The following is an 18,511-nucleotide window of genomic DNA, read 5'->3' on the forward strand; positions in this document are numbered from 1 at the left end:
AACAGAAGTTAATATGGGTACTACGTGCTCCATGCATTATACATTGATTTTATTTCTTAGGATGGGCCGAGGGGATAGATAGTGATAAACAGAAGTTAATATGGGTAATATGTGCTCCATGCACTACAAATTATATTTCCTAAGATGGGTTTAGGGGATAGACAATGATAAACAGGGGTTAATATGCATAATATGTGCTCCAGGAACTACACGTTAATTATAATTCCTAGGATCGTTTTGATAGATAGTGATAAACAGAGGTTAATATGGGTAATATGTGCTGCATGCACTACAGATTGATTATATTTCCTAGAATGGGTCGAGGGGGATAGATAGCAATAAAGAGAGGTTAATATGGGTAATATGTGCTGCATGCACTACAAATCAATTATATTTCTTAGGATGGGTCGAGGGGATAGACAGTAATTAACAGAGGTTAATATGGGTTATACGTGCTCCACACACTACAAATCGATTATATTTCCTAGGATGGGTCGAGGGTATAGAGAGTGGTAAACAGAAGTTAATATGGGTACTACGTGCTCCATGCATTATACATTGATTTTATTTCTTAGGATGGGTCGAGGGGATTGATAGTGATAAACAGTGGTTAATTTGGGTAATATGTGCTCCATGCACTACAAAAATCGATTATATTTCCTAGGATGTGTCGAGGGGATAGATAGTGATAAACAGAGGTTAATATGGGTAATACAGGCTCCACCCACTACAAATTGATTACATTTCCTATGAAGGGTCAAGGGGATTGAGAGTGAGAAACAAAGGTTAACATGGGTACTATGTGCTCCATGCACTACACATGAATTATATTTCCTAGGATGGATCGAGGGGATAGGTAGTGATAAAGACAGGTTAATATGGGTAATATGTGCTGCATGCACTACAAATTGATTATATTTCCTAGGATGGGTCGGGGGACAGATAGTGATAAACAGAGGTTAATATGGTATGTGCTCCATGCACTACAAATCGATTATATTTCCTAGGATGGGTCAAGGGGATAGATACTGATAAACAGGGGTTAATATGGGTAATATGTGCTCCATGCGTTAAACAGTGATTATATTTCGTAGAATGGGTCAAGGGGATAGATAATGATAAATAGAGATTAATATGTTTAGAATGTGCTCCATGCACTACAAATCGATTATATTTCCTAGGATGGGTTGAGGGGATTGACAGTGATAAACAGAGGTTAATATGTGCTCCATGAACTACACATTGATTATATTTCCTAGGCTGGATCAAGGGGATAGGTAGTGACAAACAGAGGTTAATATGGGTAATATGTGCTCCATGCACTACAAATCGATTATATTTCCTAGGTTGGGTTGAGGCTATAGATAGTAATAAAGAGAAGTAACAGAAGTTAATACGGGTAATATTATTGCTGGCTAAACAGGCCAGAATGAGGTAGTGGAAAATAGAGGGATCCTTCTACTGTGCAGGAAGTGAAGGATTAATTTTATCTTTTGCCAAATGGAGGAAGAGTTATGGCCAAGAAAATGTGTCAGACTTTTAAGGTTTGTTATGTTTAATGTTTCTACTGCTGTGTGTTTAATAAAGCTGTGTTTAAAAAGTGTGCAAAAAGGCAAATATCATTTTTCTTTGTTTCAGGCATTTCTGTGGCTCATGTAGAAACACACTGGCAAGTTAAAATTCCTGGACATGGAACTGAGTTTCAAGATTGATATAGTGGCTGATCTTACTTTGATACCACATGCTTCATATAAAAGTTTCCAGAAGCATCCACAGTTACACAAAATAGAAACTGAAATTCATACCCTGCAGGCAAACCCAAGTAAATTTCTAGATTTGTAGCTATGTCTGAGTAAAAGGGGAACCAAAAAAGGTCACACTGCAATGGAAAAAAAGCACAACCTCAAAGATCTCCAAAAGTGGTTTACAGTGATATTGTTTTGACCAAATAGCTTTCAGTTTAAAACCACGCAGTAACCTGCCTTGAATATAATAACGTTATATTAATGCTATCAGGGACAAGGACAGTGTACGGGCAAAAGGGGAACAGAAGAAAAGTGGTTCCTAAAGAGTTATGTCTGAGATACTTCAAGAACATATGTCAGAGATAAGGGACAGTGTGCTGAACAATTTTCCCATATAGACCTAGAGTCTTTATTTAAGAAAAATAAGAACAGATTGAGCTTTAGGTACAAAGATGAAGACCACAGCAGGTCTTTTTTCTCACTGCAACACAATCACAGAAGATGGCTGCTTGGGATTATTGTTCAAAGTTGTAACTTCTAATAATTGTTTTAAAATTTTCACATCATTTCTGACTGGCTTATTTCTTTAGGGCACACTGTGTGAGCTGTGATTTGCTGTTAAGTAAGTAGCATGATTTTATGCTTTTTGGACTGTTTTGGCAACATGCAGCTGAAATGTTTAAAACGCTGCTGGAGTATGAATTCAATGTCAAACTGCTGTCTCTGCAGCCTCAATTTTTCCCAGGGTGCTCACTGTTTATTGACATTTGCATGAATGAGCTTCACATGTTTACTTGTATTGCCTTCCTGGTTTTAAGTGACATGATCATCTGCGGTATCTTCATTTGGCATATGCCTAAGGTGAACCAAACATCTGGACTGAAGGATCTGACACGATACTGGCCACGAGTTAATCACTAGTTACTTTTTTTTAGAATTGCCACAGACTTCTGTTTCAGTTTCATCCCTGTCTAACAGCAGAGGGTTATACATAATGTTACTACCTTTTCTGGATGTCGGAAGGCAGTCACTATTCCCAAGATATGGTTTATGTCTTTTCCCAAGACTTTCCTTTTCCATTTTTGGGAAGTACTATTTAGGAAGCTTTGAACATTACACTTTAGAAATAGCTTATTTCTTACTTGGAAAAAAGTAGGACTGAATTTCTTTCATTATTAGTGATTTTTTGTTAAGGCTATCATTAGCTCAAAATGTTGGAAAAAGATCTAAAATGCATTTCAGCTCATCTTGAACTAAAGCATTATGGGTAATGCTCTCCTATCTACCATATTGTACCATTCCAGGCTACATTGTTTACGAGTCAACTTGGAACTGTACACAGCCTGAAAATTATATTTGCTCTGTAGGAATAGATATTGGGAGTGTCATGGAGCTTTCCGAATCCTGTCCAATGTCTCTGGATTTAGAGTATTTTCTTTTAAGTTTATTTTACTTAAACATCCTTCTACAGCTTCTTCTGCATATACACTAAACAGTATAACTGCCCGTTGCACTTGTCATAGTGATTCAAATTACATCCTACTGACAAAGTATAGCAATATAACAGAAAAGTTTTCAACAGAGTCATAATGACAAGCTGAAGATGCTCTTTAAATGCAGAATGCATAGAACACAGCGTCAATACTGAAAATGAGCTACACTTCAAAACTTCTTTAAGGATCATAGGATCAAAGGAACGTACTAGGGTACTGGCACTAAGGCTCTTACAAGCCTAGCCAAGAATTTAGCCCATGTTCTGACAAGTCAGCACCCAATGCCCCTGTCCAGCAGGGACACAGGTGGAATCCCAGTGGTGTATTTTCTGTTCCCCATCCAGTTATCCAGGTTGTGCTTAAAAAGGGTTAATGAGGTACTCTGCTTGATGTAGGGAGAGTCTATTCCACAGAAGGGGGGAGTCCCTGAGACACAAATCTGTTCCGCCAACAAGTCCTATTGATGTCACAGACCAGATTGAGGTCACCCATGTGGTTACTCAAGTGGAGCTTGACTTGTGGATATGCAGCAATCCCATCAAGGTCGGGTCTGAGACTGCTTTGTATGTCAGACAGAGGTCACCTCTGAGGAGTCTGTATGAGATTGAGTAGAGGGACAGGACTTTTAGCCTATCTGTGCACGGTAGATGTTTGAGGCCCCTGATTCTCCTGGTGAGGCACCTCTGTGGTCTCTCCACCCGCTGCATGTGCTTTGTGAGGTACATGCTGAAGGGGGCATTTACTCAATAATGGGCCTTATAAGAGAAGAATACAGGGATGTCATGACCTCCTTGTTTCTGGATGAGATACCCTTACTAATGAGGTGAGCCATGTAGAAAGCTTTCTGTACAGTAGAGGCAATATGGTGATCAAAAGTCAGTTTGTTATCAACCTGGGTACTCAAGCCCCTCACAACTGATTGAGTGCCTAGGGCCTTGTTATTAATGTGATCATTTGTGGGGGCATCCCTTTCCCCAATGGGGATGATGATGCATTTTTTGGCATTCAGTTTAAGGCCATGTTTCTGGCACCAGTCATTTGTCTGAGTGAGATCCTCATGGAGGATGTCCACATCACTAGGGGAATTGATGACCACACTCAGCTTGCAGTAATCTGCAAACTTGGTCAGCCACAGCCCACTGGTTTTGGCCTGCACCTCAGAAAAGCATAGCCCAAACAAGAGAGGCCCCAAAACCAATCCCTGGGGTACACTGCTTGTTACAGGTCTACTGCTTGAAGTGGCTTCCCCTATTTTGACTAGGTGGGTTCTATCAGCGAGCCAGGTTGCTACCCATCTGGTAACATATGGATTGATGCCTAGTAAAGAGAGTGTATCTATTATACCCAAGTGGGGAATAGTATCAAAGGCTTTGGCTAGGTCAATGTAGGTGGTGTGCACCATCTTCCCTTCATCCATGGCTTTGGTGACTGAAAGAAGTCGACCAAATTTAACAGGCATGACCTCCCCTTGTTCAGCCAAAGCCTGAGTACCAACTTCATCCCAGCTGAGTGGAGGACGACCACTGTCATCCCTTTGCACAAAGGTGGAGAGTCCACCGATTCAGGAAATTATAGACCCATCCATACCAGCTTCATCCCAAACAAGTGGAGGACAACCACTGCCATCCCTTTGCACAAAGGTGAGAATCCACTGATCCAGGAAATTATAGACCCATCAGCCTAAGATGGGTCTATAATTTCCTGGATCAGTGGACTCTCCACCTTTGTGCAAAGGGATGACAGTGGCTGTCCTCCACTCGGCTGGGATGAAGCTGGTACTCAGGCTTTGGTTGAACAGGGTGCCTAATGGTGCTGCAAGTTCCTGCCTGAGTTCATGTAGGATGCAGCCTGGGATGTTATTGGGTCCCATGGAGGCTGTATTTTTTGCCTTTGAGAGGGCAGTGATGACTTGCTCCCCAGAGATAAAGGGAGGGGGGAAGGTGCTGGGCATGTTCTGATTTACTGATGGGAGTCGACTCCAAAAACCAAATGAGCGTTCCGTCAACTGTTAACAACAAACCAAAAAGCTTAAGAACGCTAAATCCATGGACTCCTGGGATGCCGATAATTCAACCACATAAAGCAGACCACTGGTAGTTGGGCTATACAAATAACTGTATAAATGCACACCAACCACCCAGTTGAATAAAAATCTTCTGTTTAATAATACAAGTTAAACCCTTTCACCCGCACAAATGCGGTCTTCATCAGAACATCTAAAACACTGAAATTGTTGCAATTTAAATACTGCCTTTGGCGCCAATACACAATGTATTTAAAGTGACAAGTGCATCAAACAATTCATTACATAAAATAGATCATTCTAACGTCACTTCAACTACATATGTTCGATTCAAATCGAGCATCCTCACTACTCCTCTAAAAATGTAAACATGTACAAAATGTGTAAATATGTATGAAAATGTATAAATATATACAAACGTTTGATACTGATAACAATTCCAGTCATTTCAACATCCCCATGATTACTAACTTGTTAATTCAATAATCATTCAAGTTCATAAACAATAAAAAGAATAAGGAATAAAAATAAGGAGAATAAAAATAATAAGTATTAACTATACACTCCTTATAATGATCAACGAACGTTTTGTAAAAACAACTATATTAAACGTAAATAATCTTCCTGAATTAATATAAAAAGAGTTTGCAACAGCATCTATCCTTTGGGCTCACCATACCTATAGTTGGTGAAACCCTGTTAATATTCAAACATGGATGATGCTGTACCTATTTAATTAATAGTAATGGTTTGATGGTTGTAAAACCATTAAGCCCTGGTGTTGTCGAGGCATCCGTAAACAGCTGCCACCATAATTCTTTGTATGCCAAGGTGGCCTTAATATTACCCCCTCTGGGGTCAGTAACTATATTTTCAAAAATGGCAAATTTGAAATAGTGCATTTCTCCGCACTTTTCTATATGCCTATATAGGACATTATTTGCATTCTTTCTCCTGATGCTGTATAGATGTGCATAAATACGTTTTTTTAAATTTCTTTCTGTCTTCCCTATATAATATCCTGGGCATATCCAACATTTAGCCAGATATATAATAAATTTGGAATTACAGTTTCCTTGTTTGAACTTTATTCTAGTCATGTTAACATTATTCAAAGTAATTCCTTCATCTTCATTTATTGCCTGACACTGACTGCAACTACCACATTTTGTAGTATGCTTCTTATCACTGTCAACTCCTTTGACTATTGTCCTTCTTTCCAAATACATCTTAATATTACAGTTGATTTTGTAAACAAATGAAGGTTTGGGACCCAATGTTTTGGCTATGTCTTGGTCAGCCATCATGACATTCCAATTGCTAGTCAGAATATTCTTAATCTTATTAGTGGATGGACCATATTCTAATACACAAGCTCTATTGTAATTCCCATTTTGCCTGTGTAAATGGAAACATCCTGTTCCATTGTATTGTTGGTCCTGTCTTTACCATGAATACCTAACAGCGGGATGTATGTGTGTCCCCATTCCTTCAAAACATAATTCCTTACATCCTTCATCATATTCATATTATAACCTCTTTCTTTAAACAATTCGGTGATGAAATCCACTTCTTCTACCGTCTCTAAGTATTGCAATGTCATTCTTATAGCCCTAATACACTGTCCTTTGTATATGTTATATAACAATTTCCTGGGATGATTACTTGTATATTCCAAATATCCATTGCTGAATGTGCTTTTACTGTGTATTCGAGACTTAAAACACTTGTCCCCATTAGATACATAGGTATCTAAATAAGCTATACCTTCATAGCTACTGGATGAAGTGAAGTTTAAAAATTCACTACTTTGGTTCAAATAATCCAAAAAGTTATCCAGAGTAGCCTGGCTACCATATCATAAGATGTATATATCATCTAAAAAGCGGGAATAGTATCTGACATGTTTGAAATAGTCACTTTTGAACACAGTTGTTTCTTCCCAATCTAGCATAACCAGACTGGCAAATATGAGGGCACAAGCGGCCCCCATAGCTACTCCCTTGATTTGTCTAAAATGTTCGCCCTTGTATAGTATATAATTGTGATCTAAAACAATAGACATCATTTCAAGAATCAAACAGACCCTATCCCAATCTAAGTCGGTATATTTTCTAATACTGTTAGTGAAGGCTTCCATACCTTCATCTTTGGGAATGCACGAAAATAGATCAATAATGTCAATGGTGACGTATATAAGACACTCTTTCCATATGTCACCTGGATAGTTTTTCAAGAATTCCCACAAATCCTTCACCATGTGTGGGATCTACTCGTACATATGTTTCAACGTGGTACCTACTGCAACTCCCAATGGGAAGGTTTTAGATTTACTACCTGAAATTATAGGGCGGAATGGAGGGTTGTTTACGTTTTTATGTACCTTTGGAATTCCCACTAAGGTAGCTTAGTTTGGTATATTCTACTTTCAAAAAATTATAAGTGTCTTCCGTAATTCTTTTGTCTATGAGAAATTCCTCCACATGCATGTCTATGCATCTGTACGCAATGTTGATTTCATTGATGGAAACAATTTCATAGTAACCTGAGAGATGTAAAATCTCATGCATTTTGGAAGTATATTCCAAACTATCATATATCACCACTCCTCCACCTTTATCCGGTTTCATTACCCGGATGTTCCTATCTTCTCTCAGCTCCTTCAAAATTTTAATCTCTTCCATAGGGCGATTGCTTTTTGATTTTTTACCCATTAAATTGTTCTGCAGTTGATATATCTGCTTAGTTACTAATTTGTCATAGACTAATACATTCGGATGCATAGGAGGTACATAACAACTTTTCTTTTTAAATATGCCTGTGCCCCTAGCCTTAGATTCAGTACCTGTATCAGTGTCCTTAAACATAATAGCTAAGTTGAGTTTTCTAATAAATAATTTAAACTCACTTAAACAGTCTACTAATCTAAAGCTGGTCATGGGACTATGTTTCATTCCTTTGGAAAGCAGATCAAAATGTACTTTATCAAGTGAGAGGTCTGTGTAATTGTATATATTGAAGTTGTTGTAACTATAAGTGATGCCTTCTTTAATGATGTCCTGGCCATTGTCTAAATGTAACAAATCCGAAGGCACGTTTTTGTTCTCCTCTAAGAATACCTCACTTCTCCCCCCTTCCATTGGGATGTTCATGTGTCTTCCATACAATTGGTGTGGATGGTGTTCCTTCCACTTCCCTTCCCCTTTCCAATCTAAATGCTATTCCTGTTTCCAGCCTCTTTGAAAATTTGATCTACCCTCCAAGTAATAAGTGTCCTCACACTCATATTTTCCATTACTATAACTGTAGTTGTCCTTGCATGATTGAGTATGTATTTACAATCTCCCCACTGATAGGCATTGGCCTTACTGTACTGGTCAATGTCTCTCTTTAACTTTTAAGGACAACTACAGTTATAGTAATGGAAGATATGAGTGTGAGGACACTTATTACTTGGAGGGTAGATCAAATTTTCAAAGTGGCTGGAAACAGGAATAGCATTTAGATTGGAAAAAGGAAGGGAAGTGGAAGGAACACCATCCACACCAATTGTATGGAAGACACATGAACATCCCAGGGAAGGGGGGAGAAGTGAGGTATTCATAGAGGAGAACAAAAACGTGCCTTCAAATTTGTTACATTTAGACAACGGCCAGGACATGATTAAAGAAGGCATCACTTATAGTTACGACAACTTCAGTATATGCAATTACACAGACCTCTCACTTGATAAAGTACATTTTGATCTGCTTTCCACAGGAATGGAACATAGTCCCATGACCAGCTTTAGATTAGTAGACTGTTTAAGTGAGTTTAAATTATTTATTAGAAAACTCAACTTAGCTATTATGTTTAAGGACACTGATACAGGTACTTAATCTAAGGCTAGGGGCACAGGCATACTTAAAAAGAAAAGTTGTTATGTACCTCCTATGCATCCGAATGTATTAGTCTATGACAAATTAGTAACTAAGCAGATATATCAACTGCAGAACAATTTAATGGGTAAAAAATCAAAAAGCAATCTCCCTATGGAAGAGATTAAAATTTTGAAGGACCTGAGAGAAGATAGGAACATCCGGGTAATGAAACCGGATAAAGGTGGAGGAGTGGTGATATATGATAGTTTGGAATATACTTCCAAAATGCATGAGATTTTACATCTGTCAGGTTACTATGAAATTGTTTCCATCAATGAAATCAACATTGTGTACAGACGCATAGACATGCAAGTGGAGGAATTTCTCATAGACAAAAAAATTACGGAAGACACTTATAATTTTTTGAAATTAGAATATCCCAAACTAGCTACCTTAGTGAGAATTCCAAAGGTACATAAAAACGTAAACAACCCTCCATTCCGCCCTATAATTTCAGGTAGTAAATCTAAAACCTTTCCATTGGGAATTGCAGTAGATACCATGTTGAAACATATGTACGAGAAGATCCCACACATGGTGAAGGATTTGTGGGAATTCTTGAAAAACTATCCAGTTGACATATGGAAAGAATGTCTTATATATGTCACCACTGACGTTATTGATCTGTTTTCGTGCATTCCCAAAGATGAAGGTATGGAAGCCTTCACTAACAGTATTAGAAAATATACTGACTTAGATTGGGATAGGGTCTCCTTGATTCTTGAAATGATGTCTATTGTTTTAGATCACAATTATATACTATACGAGGGCGAACATTTTAGACAAATCAAGGGAGTAGCTATGGGGGCTGCTTGTGCCCCCATATTTGCCAATCTGGTTATGCTAGATTGGGAAGAAACAACTGTGTTCAAAAGTGACTATTTCAAACATGTCAGATACTATTCCCGCTTTTTAGATGACATATACATCTTATGAGATGGTAGCCAGGCTACTCTGGATAACTTTTTGGATTATTTGAACCAAAGTAGTGAATTTTTAAAATTCACTTCATCCAGTAGCTATGAAGATATAGCTTATTTAGATAACTAACAATTCCAAAACTGAAGAAAAACAAACTGTCAAAAAACAAACCAAAAGGTTCTGAACCAGCAGGTGTAAAACTCCAAAGGTTTATTAGGAAATGTAAAAGTAAAGCGCTTTTCGTCTCCCTTAGTAGGAGGACTTCTTCAGACAAAGGAAAAAATCATCAAACACAATTTAAAACCCAAAAAGGGGTGTGTGTTACAAAATTACAAACAGCTGCCTTAATTGAACCCACTGACATACCTTCACATTTAAAGTTGTATTACATTAAAAGCATAAATAAATGTCCACTTAGTGTAGACAGGGTGTCAAACATAAAAAAGTTTTCAAAAAAGAAACATGAACTTGATAAAAGTAACCAAGAATGTCTTAGTGAAGATTCATGAACCTAATCAAGTGTAAATACTGTTTGTTTCCCTTAAAATACATTTTAGAAAACAGCTTTTCATAGCGTAAAACAAAACTCATACAGAATCTTGTGATTAAAAATAAAATAAAATGAAGTAATGCTTGCAACCAAATGTAATATCCATTCCTTAACAGAAAAGGTAGTAAGGAGTACACATCTCTAATGCATAATGAAGAATCAATAATAAATGAATAAATAAACAGTGAAACTCAACTAGGAGTCTGCAATAAGCGTAATTTCAAAGGTGTTTCTAATAAAAGAAATGTTATTTCTAATATTAAATAACCGAATATGTTTATTTCTGTGTTAAAAATCTAACACAGAAATTGCTTGTCATTTCAACGCCAACAGAATGCAACAACAGTATATGAAAAAGATTTTTTTTTAAATGTTCCTTGAGCAATGGGTAAAGCACCAAGCTGCGATGAGAACACTTTCTAAGCTTTAGTATGCACAGTTGTAACAGCCAAAACAAGTCAAAATGCAGCTGTTTCAGAAAAAATATGGCAAGGCATTGCGTGAAAGACACATCTAAATCAAAACAAACCGCCGGATTCACAAGACGGTACTTCATTCAAGAACCGTGCAGGTACTAAACATGCAAAAAAGGCGGATAGCCAAACAAATGAAAAATCAGTTCACAATCGTGCCCATGAATATGGCACATTGCTCTGCAAATGAGTTTGTACTGTGTGTGAAAAAGGTAATAAATAAAGTAGCAGAAGACAAAAAAAGAAAGAAATGCAACACCTAAGTAAATCCACAGCTGTTGGTGTTCAATGACATTGACAATAAGTAAACATAGCACTTCAAAATACCGTGGGTCTAAACATTAAGGTCTCATTGTTGCTTACACAAAAAGGTGTATGTGTCTAGAAGTAAGCAAAAATCAAGTCAGACCACAATGCAGAACCTGACAAAAATAAAACAGTTATTTAGATACCTATGTATCTAATGGGGACAAATGTTTTAAGTCCCGAATACACAGTAAAAGCACATTCAGCAATGGATATTTGGAATATACAAGTAATCATCCCAGGAAATTGTTATATAACATATACAAAGGACAGTGTATTAGGGCTATAAGAATGACATCACAATACTTAGAGACGGTAGAAGAAGTGGATTTCATCACCGAATTGTTTAAAGAAAGAGGTTATAATTTGAATACGATGAAGGATGTAAGGAATTATGTTTTGAAGGAATGGGGACACAAATACATCCCGCTGTTAGGTCTTAATGGTAAAGACAGGACCAACAATACAATGGAACAGGATGTTTCCATTTACACAGGCAAAAATGGGAATTACAATAGAGCTTGTGTATTAGAATATGGTCCATACACTAATAAGATTAAGAATATTCTGACTAGCAATTGGAATGTCATGATGGCTGACCAAGACATAGCCAAAACATTGGGTCCCAAACCTTCATTTGTTTACAAAATCAGCTGTAATATTAAGATGTATTTGGAAAGAAGGACAATAGTCAAAGGAGTTGACAGTGATAAGAAGCATACTACAAAATGTGGTAGTTGCAGTGAGTGTCAGGCAATAAATGAAGATGAAGGAAATACTTTGAATAATGTTAACAGGACTAGAATAAAGTTCAAACAAGGAATCTGTAATTCCAAATTTATTATATATCTGGCTAAATGTTGGATATGCCCAGGATATTACATAGGGAAGACAGAAAGAAATTTTAAAAAACGTGTTTATGCACATCTATACAGCATCAGGAGAAAGGATGCAAATAATGTCCTATATAGGCATATAGAAAAGTGCGGAGAAATGCACTATTTCAAATTTGCCATTTTTGAAAATATAGTTACTGACCCCAGAGGGGGTAATATTAAGGCCACCTTGGCATACAAAGAATTATGGTGGCAGCTGTTTATGGATGCCTCGACAACACCAGGGCTTAATGGTTTTACAGCCATCAAACTATTACTATTAATTAAATAGGTACAGCATCATCCATGTTTGAATATTAACAGGGTTTCGCCAACTATAGGTATGGTGAGCCCAAAGGATAGATGCTGTTGCAAACTCTTTTTATATTAATTCAGGAAGGTTATTTACGTTTAATATAGTTGTTTTTACAAAAAGTTCGTTGATCATTATAAGGAGTGTTTAGTTAATACTTATTATTTTTATTCTCCTTATTTTTATTCCTTATTCTTTTTATTGTTTATGAACTTGAATGATTATTGAATTAACAAGTTAGTAATCATGGGGATGTTGAAATGACTGGAATTGTTATCAGTATCAAATGTTTGTATATATTTATACATTTTCATACATATTTACACATTTTGTACATGTTTACATTTTTAGAGGAGTAGTGAGGATGTTCGATTTGATTCGAACATATGTAGTTGAATTGACGTTAGAATGATTTATTTTATGTATGGAATTGTTTGATGCACTTGTCACTTTAAATACATTGTGTATTGGCGCCAAAGGCAGTATTTAAATTGCAACAATTTCAGTGTTTAGATGTTCTGATGAAGCCCGCATTTGTGCAGATGAAAGCGCTTAACTTGTATTATTAAACAGAAGATTTTTATTCAACTGGGTGGTTGGTGTGCATTTATACAGTTATTTGTATAGCCCAACTACCAGTGGTCTGCTTTATGTGGGTGAATTATCGGCGTCCCAGGAGTCCGTGGATTTAGCGTTCTTAAGCTTTTTGATTTACTGATGGGGGATACAGAGGGGTGAAGTTTTCACTGAACCTGTCTGCCAACAGGTTGATTGTATCTACAGCATTTATGTATGTGGTGTCCTTGACCACGAGTTGTGAGCAGATCTGAGTGCTTCCTTTGAGATTGCGAACATATGTGAAGAAGGCTTTGTGATTGTCTTTAGTAGATGTGACCATTTGGACTCGACGTTTGCTTTGGAAGATTTTACTAGTCCTCTTCTTTGCTTGTTCAGGTTAAGGAAAGATTGCTTCCAATTAGGCACCTGCTCCTTATTTGTCCTGGACAGTACAACAAGAGGAAATGACACATACTTTCAGAACCATTCAGGTCTCTGATGCTATAACTTGCTTACTGTAGTTCAGAAATTTACCCACTTAGAAAAAAATAGAGCCCCAAGATAGTGCTACATTTTATGTTAAGTAAAAAAGCAGGGTTTAAATACATATTTCCCAATTTACAATTTCAACTGCATCCTGGAAATGCATATAATAGTGTAAAATTCTGAATCAATTGACTTGGAGGTCAGTCTAGTGGTAAAAGTTGAACTCTTTGTAAAGCACAGCTATACAAAAGTCTGCTCTTTTCAACATGTGGAACCATTTTTGTAGTACAGAACCCTGAAACAGGCCATGTTTGAGCAATAAAAAAAGACTTAACATGTATCCTAATATTGTGCAAGTGTTTATACTAAAAAGCATCTCTATTTAAAATGCAGATTTCTTTCTTGCAACAATTTGGCTAATACCTTGTTTCCATAACACATGCCAAGTAAATAATGAACATGCAAGGAAAAACATAAATATGAAAAAATGGATCTGGAATTAAGAAGGTAGTGGGAAAGGCTCTTACCTCTGGGGAGTTGGCATCTGCCGAGATTAGCTGTGGGAGCTATTAATGGGAAAGAAAAGGAATTAAAAAGTCATTACATTTCAAAAATAACAAAGTAATTCTGGAAAATAAAAAGTAATTCATTTGTTCATTAAAGACTATTTCTTAAGTTAAGAGTACTATAATAATACAGTGATAATTGCAGCCAAGCACTCCAATTTACCAGTGACCATCATGGTTTACTCCTCACAGATAAACCACAGTGGGAGGGAGTTAACTGGAAGTACAGATGGGCCATGTGGTGATTATTAGTGTTATATATCAGACCTTTTTCTTCTCTTTTTAAATGAGTCCATTCTATTCCAGTGCTGTTGTTATAGATACCTCTTTCTCCTGAAAGGATTCACTGGAGATATTGAGCCAATAGATTGTGCATGTCCATAGTCCTGAGTTTATACAGCAGAGCTAAACTGTGGCAAACATTCTTATTCAAACTGCTTTCTTGCGCATTTACTACAACTAATTACAGTTACTATAACCATATAACGTTTGCAAACAATGTGTTATATAGTCAGTATAAACAACATCATATAGTTACTGCAAGGAAATTACCTAAAGATGACCTCTTAATTTATAGAGATTAATTAGTGATTCATACAGATTCAGGATTAATGTTCAAAACCCGAGTGATCAACAGTAACATGCAGTCTCAGTAAAGCACTATACCACTGAAAATCAAAGGATAGACAATCAGAAATAATTCCAACACTTTAAAATATATTTCTGTAGAGGTTTGATTCTCTTACACTTCTGACATGAGGGTCTGCACTCCCCTACCCCTGCTTTTTATAAATGCTAATAACAAGACTGCTATAGTTCACAGTAAGAGAACTATAATAAAATACTGCAAGGACAGATGCTGTACTTTTGTAATTGCACTAAGTAGTGATGCTCACTCATGAATAAAACTTATACCAGATTTACAGAGCTTGGCTCAATTATAACCTCTTGATAAATAGAGGTTAACTACCTAAGCATTTGCAAGGCATTGCTGTACAAATTAAGGGGATGAGGCATTTAAACCAGTAATTATTACATACATGAAACATAACAGTGCTGACTGCATTTCATGATGTGGGAGAGAAAGATTTTCATACAGCTTCATTCTGGTTCTCAGTCATATTCATACTATTTTCTGTTTATTTTTGTCTAGTTCTTTTAAGAGATCACTTAGTATACAGCAAGCCACATCTTTGAAACACAGCTGTGAAATAACTCTCATAGAATTGTGACTATAATTTCTCTGTAAATATTCTCACAACCTATTATTCAAAGTGTCTTTGAATTCTGAGCTATTGGGTTGTACATTTGGGATCAATGCCAAAAGTGCTGGTCACAGTAGCTAGAATGAGTTTGTTTTCAATTCACCAGGTAAAAGAGTATCCCTGTTAGAAGGATATAAAAGGTTTCAATTGTAATGCTTTATATAACAGAACTAAGAAATAAGTGAGTGGAGTACAATTTTATCTGCTCAGTAAAAGAGGGGAAGATGGTGCAAATGCTACATGTATCTTGATGATTGGATGGGAAATAGGAAATTCACCCCGGGGATCAATCCTGTGGCTCTGCTCGACACTGGCACAGGAAAATAATTTTCTTGGGTGGCAAAAACCAGGATACCTTTTTGGCTGGGCTTGTATAGGCCCCAGGGCCGATAGCCTAGTACCTACCTAACAACTTATGAACCTATAACAGCCTTACTATGGTTAGACAATTCAATTTCTATACTCCAGCTCAAAAGAATTATTTCCTTAGTTAATATAATTGGCTCCTCCAACATTCCTTAGAAAGTACTTAGTAGGAAATTTTAAAAATTCACCAACTCATTGCATTCAAAAAAAACATGTTCCAAGTACTACTCTCCTTCCAATCAAACCTCCAACAATCACGTTCTACCTATGGAAAAAATTCTCTGAAGTCAGCTTGGGGTATAAAATACTTATGCAAATAGTTCCATGAAAAAAATCCTAAATCTTAAGGATTTTGATCCAGATGTGGGAGCTACATTTCAATACTGTCTTTCCACTCTCGTTTCCCAGTCTATTATAATCTCTTCTGATTGATTCATATAGTTTTCATATATTACATGTCGTACTAATTATTCCTTTTTAATTGCAACCTGTCTTTTAGACTCATCTATAAAGTCAACCAGAGCTAGTCTTTCACAAGACACTCTCTTTCCTTTCTCTTTGCCTATAGGTTCATAGGTTCATACTAGGCTATCTGCCCTAGGGCATTTATAAGCCTAGCCAGAATGTGTTTGGCTTTTGCCACCCATTTTAAATTTATTTTGCTATGCCCTTTTTCGAGGTTAGTATACTGTGCCTCTGTCTAACAGTGACACAGAAGTGATACCCGGGGTAAACCTACGATCTCCCATCCACTCATCAAGATTCCTCTTGAAGAGAGTCAATGAGGGACTCTGCCTAACCTGGACTGGGATTTTATTCCAGAGTGAAGGGAGCCTCTGGGTTATGAATCTGTCCCTCCAGCATGTCCTATTTATTTCAGTGCTGAGGTTCAAGTCTCTCGAGTGTGTAGCTCAATGGGATTTGGATTTTCTGAGGTGCAGCATGCCATTAATTCTGGGTTGGACATGGTTTTATACGTCAGGCACAGATTGCCTCTGAACAGGCGGTATGCCACTGAATAGAGCTGGAGTTTCTTTAACCGGGCAGCATATGGCATCTGTTTGAGCCCTTTGATCCTCTTGGTGAGGTACTTTTTAATGCTCTTATTACTTTTTTATACTCTTATTAATTCTTGGTTGAGAAGGCAGTCCGAGACCCATAGTCCAAATTTCTGCCTGGTTTGATCCCATGCTATGTCTTCCCCTCTCTAGTTTATTTATTTCCAAATACCGTCTCTCCCTTGCTAATTTTCTCCCATGAGTTCTATCTCTCTCTTGCTTATTTTCTCTGCCCCTAATTGCAGTCATCCCTACTGTAAAATCTCATTCCTCCAATCCCGTGTTGGTTAGTTCTCAAAATACTTTCTGCTCTGCTTTCTAAATATGATATTCTGTATGATTGTTACTGCTATCCTTAAGGACCTGCAATCAAACTCCTATTCTCTCCTTATTTCATGACCCCCCCCTGTTTCAATATCATTTCTTCCCACTGTAATTTGTAGCCTTACATCTGGGTTATGTATATAAGCCTTAGCCGGGCATCTTTAGAGTAACAACAACCAATGCAAAAATGTACGAATCCCAAAACAACCAACACCAAACGAACAACATAAATTCAATACTTCCAAAAAAAGCTGCATGCAGGTTGCAAGACCAATGACAAAGTTTATTATAAAGTTAAGCACCAATTTAATGTAAAACCTTGTGCTTTCATTCCATGTCTTTAAAGTATCCCTTCACATCTGGTAATCACAAACCACCTTGTTCTGTGGGGAGAAACAACTTCTCCCATTTTTAACTTTTACTCTCTTTCTCTTGTAAATAATTCCCTATAATTCTTTAATTAATTATGGATCACAGTAACTTCTCTAGTAGATAAAAATAGGCTTGACCTGTATATAATTTTAAAGGGCTTACACATATTTTCACTGCCTGTACCTTGCAATCCATATCCATGGTGAAATGATTCCAGCTTCTTGGTGTTTATATTATCTTTTGTTTAGTCACATACCACATATCCTTACTTCCATAACAGAATCATCTGTTCATTGGATCATCTGGTCTGCAGCCATTGGATATCCCTAAGTTTGGCAACACCCATATGTCTCAGCAGGGTCTGCAGCCATTGGATATCCTTAAGTTTGGCAACACCCATATGTCTCAGTAGGGTCTGCAGCCATTGGATATCCCTACGTTTGGCAATACTCGTATGTCTTAGTAGGGTCTGCAGCCATACCTAAGTCTGGCAACACCCATTTCTAATTTTTTGTTGCCAAGTCATTATACTAGCTCTGGGGCTGTTGCTTAATCTTTCTAAACACATGCACATTACCCAAATATTCCCTTTATTTTCCCTTTACCACTCAACAACTACTCCTCTTCTTGTGCGAGATTACCCTTCATCTGCAGTACTTTAATCCCAGATAATTCCTCTAAATACTTCTTCTACTTATTCCCCATATCTCTTTCTCTCTCATTTCTATTGTATTTTTATATTCCATTTTATCCCACTCCTCAGCTATTCCTTCTGATGAAATGAGTATCTTCCCTAACAACTTTTGAATCGTTTCCACTATGCATTCCTTAAATTCTTCTAATTTTATTAGGTAAATAAAAAAGAGCCAGCGTCTTATTTTAATCTGATTATTCAAC

The 18,511-nt window shown here is 37.0% G+C and overlaps 1 protein-coding gene across 1 annotated transcript in view; it reads right to left on the bottom strand.

Moving 5' to 3' along the window:
- SLC4A10 (solute carrier family 4 member 10) overlaps positions 1 to 18,511 on the bottom strand; it is a 3,247,445-nt gene that overhangs the window by 173,578 nt on the left and 3,055,356 nt on the right. Inside the window, exon 25 of the mRNA XM_044074780.1 lies at positions 14,191 to 14,229. Coding sequence (XP_043930715.1) covers positions 14,217 to 14,229 — 13 coding nt within the window. The 3' untranslated portion in view covers positions 14,191 to 14,216. The remainder of the gene's footprint in view (positions 1 to 14,190; positions 14,230 to 18,511) is intronic.

The sequence above is a fragment of the Protopterus annectens genome, chromosome 6.part0 (assembly GCF_019279795.1).
Source record: "Protopterus annectens isolate FY-2018-M chromosome 6.part0, PAN1.0, whole genome shotgun sequence".
Classification (NCBI taxonomy): Eukaryota; Metazoa; Chordata; order Ceratodontiformes; family Protopteridae; genus Protopterus; species Protopterus annectens.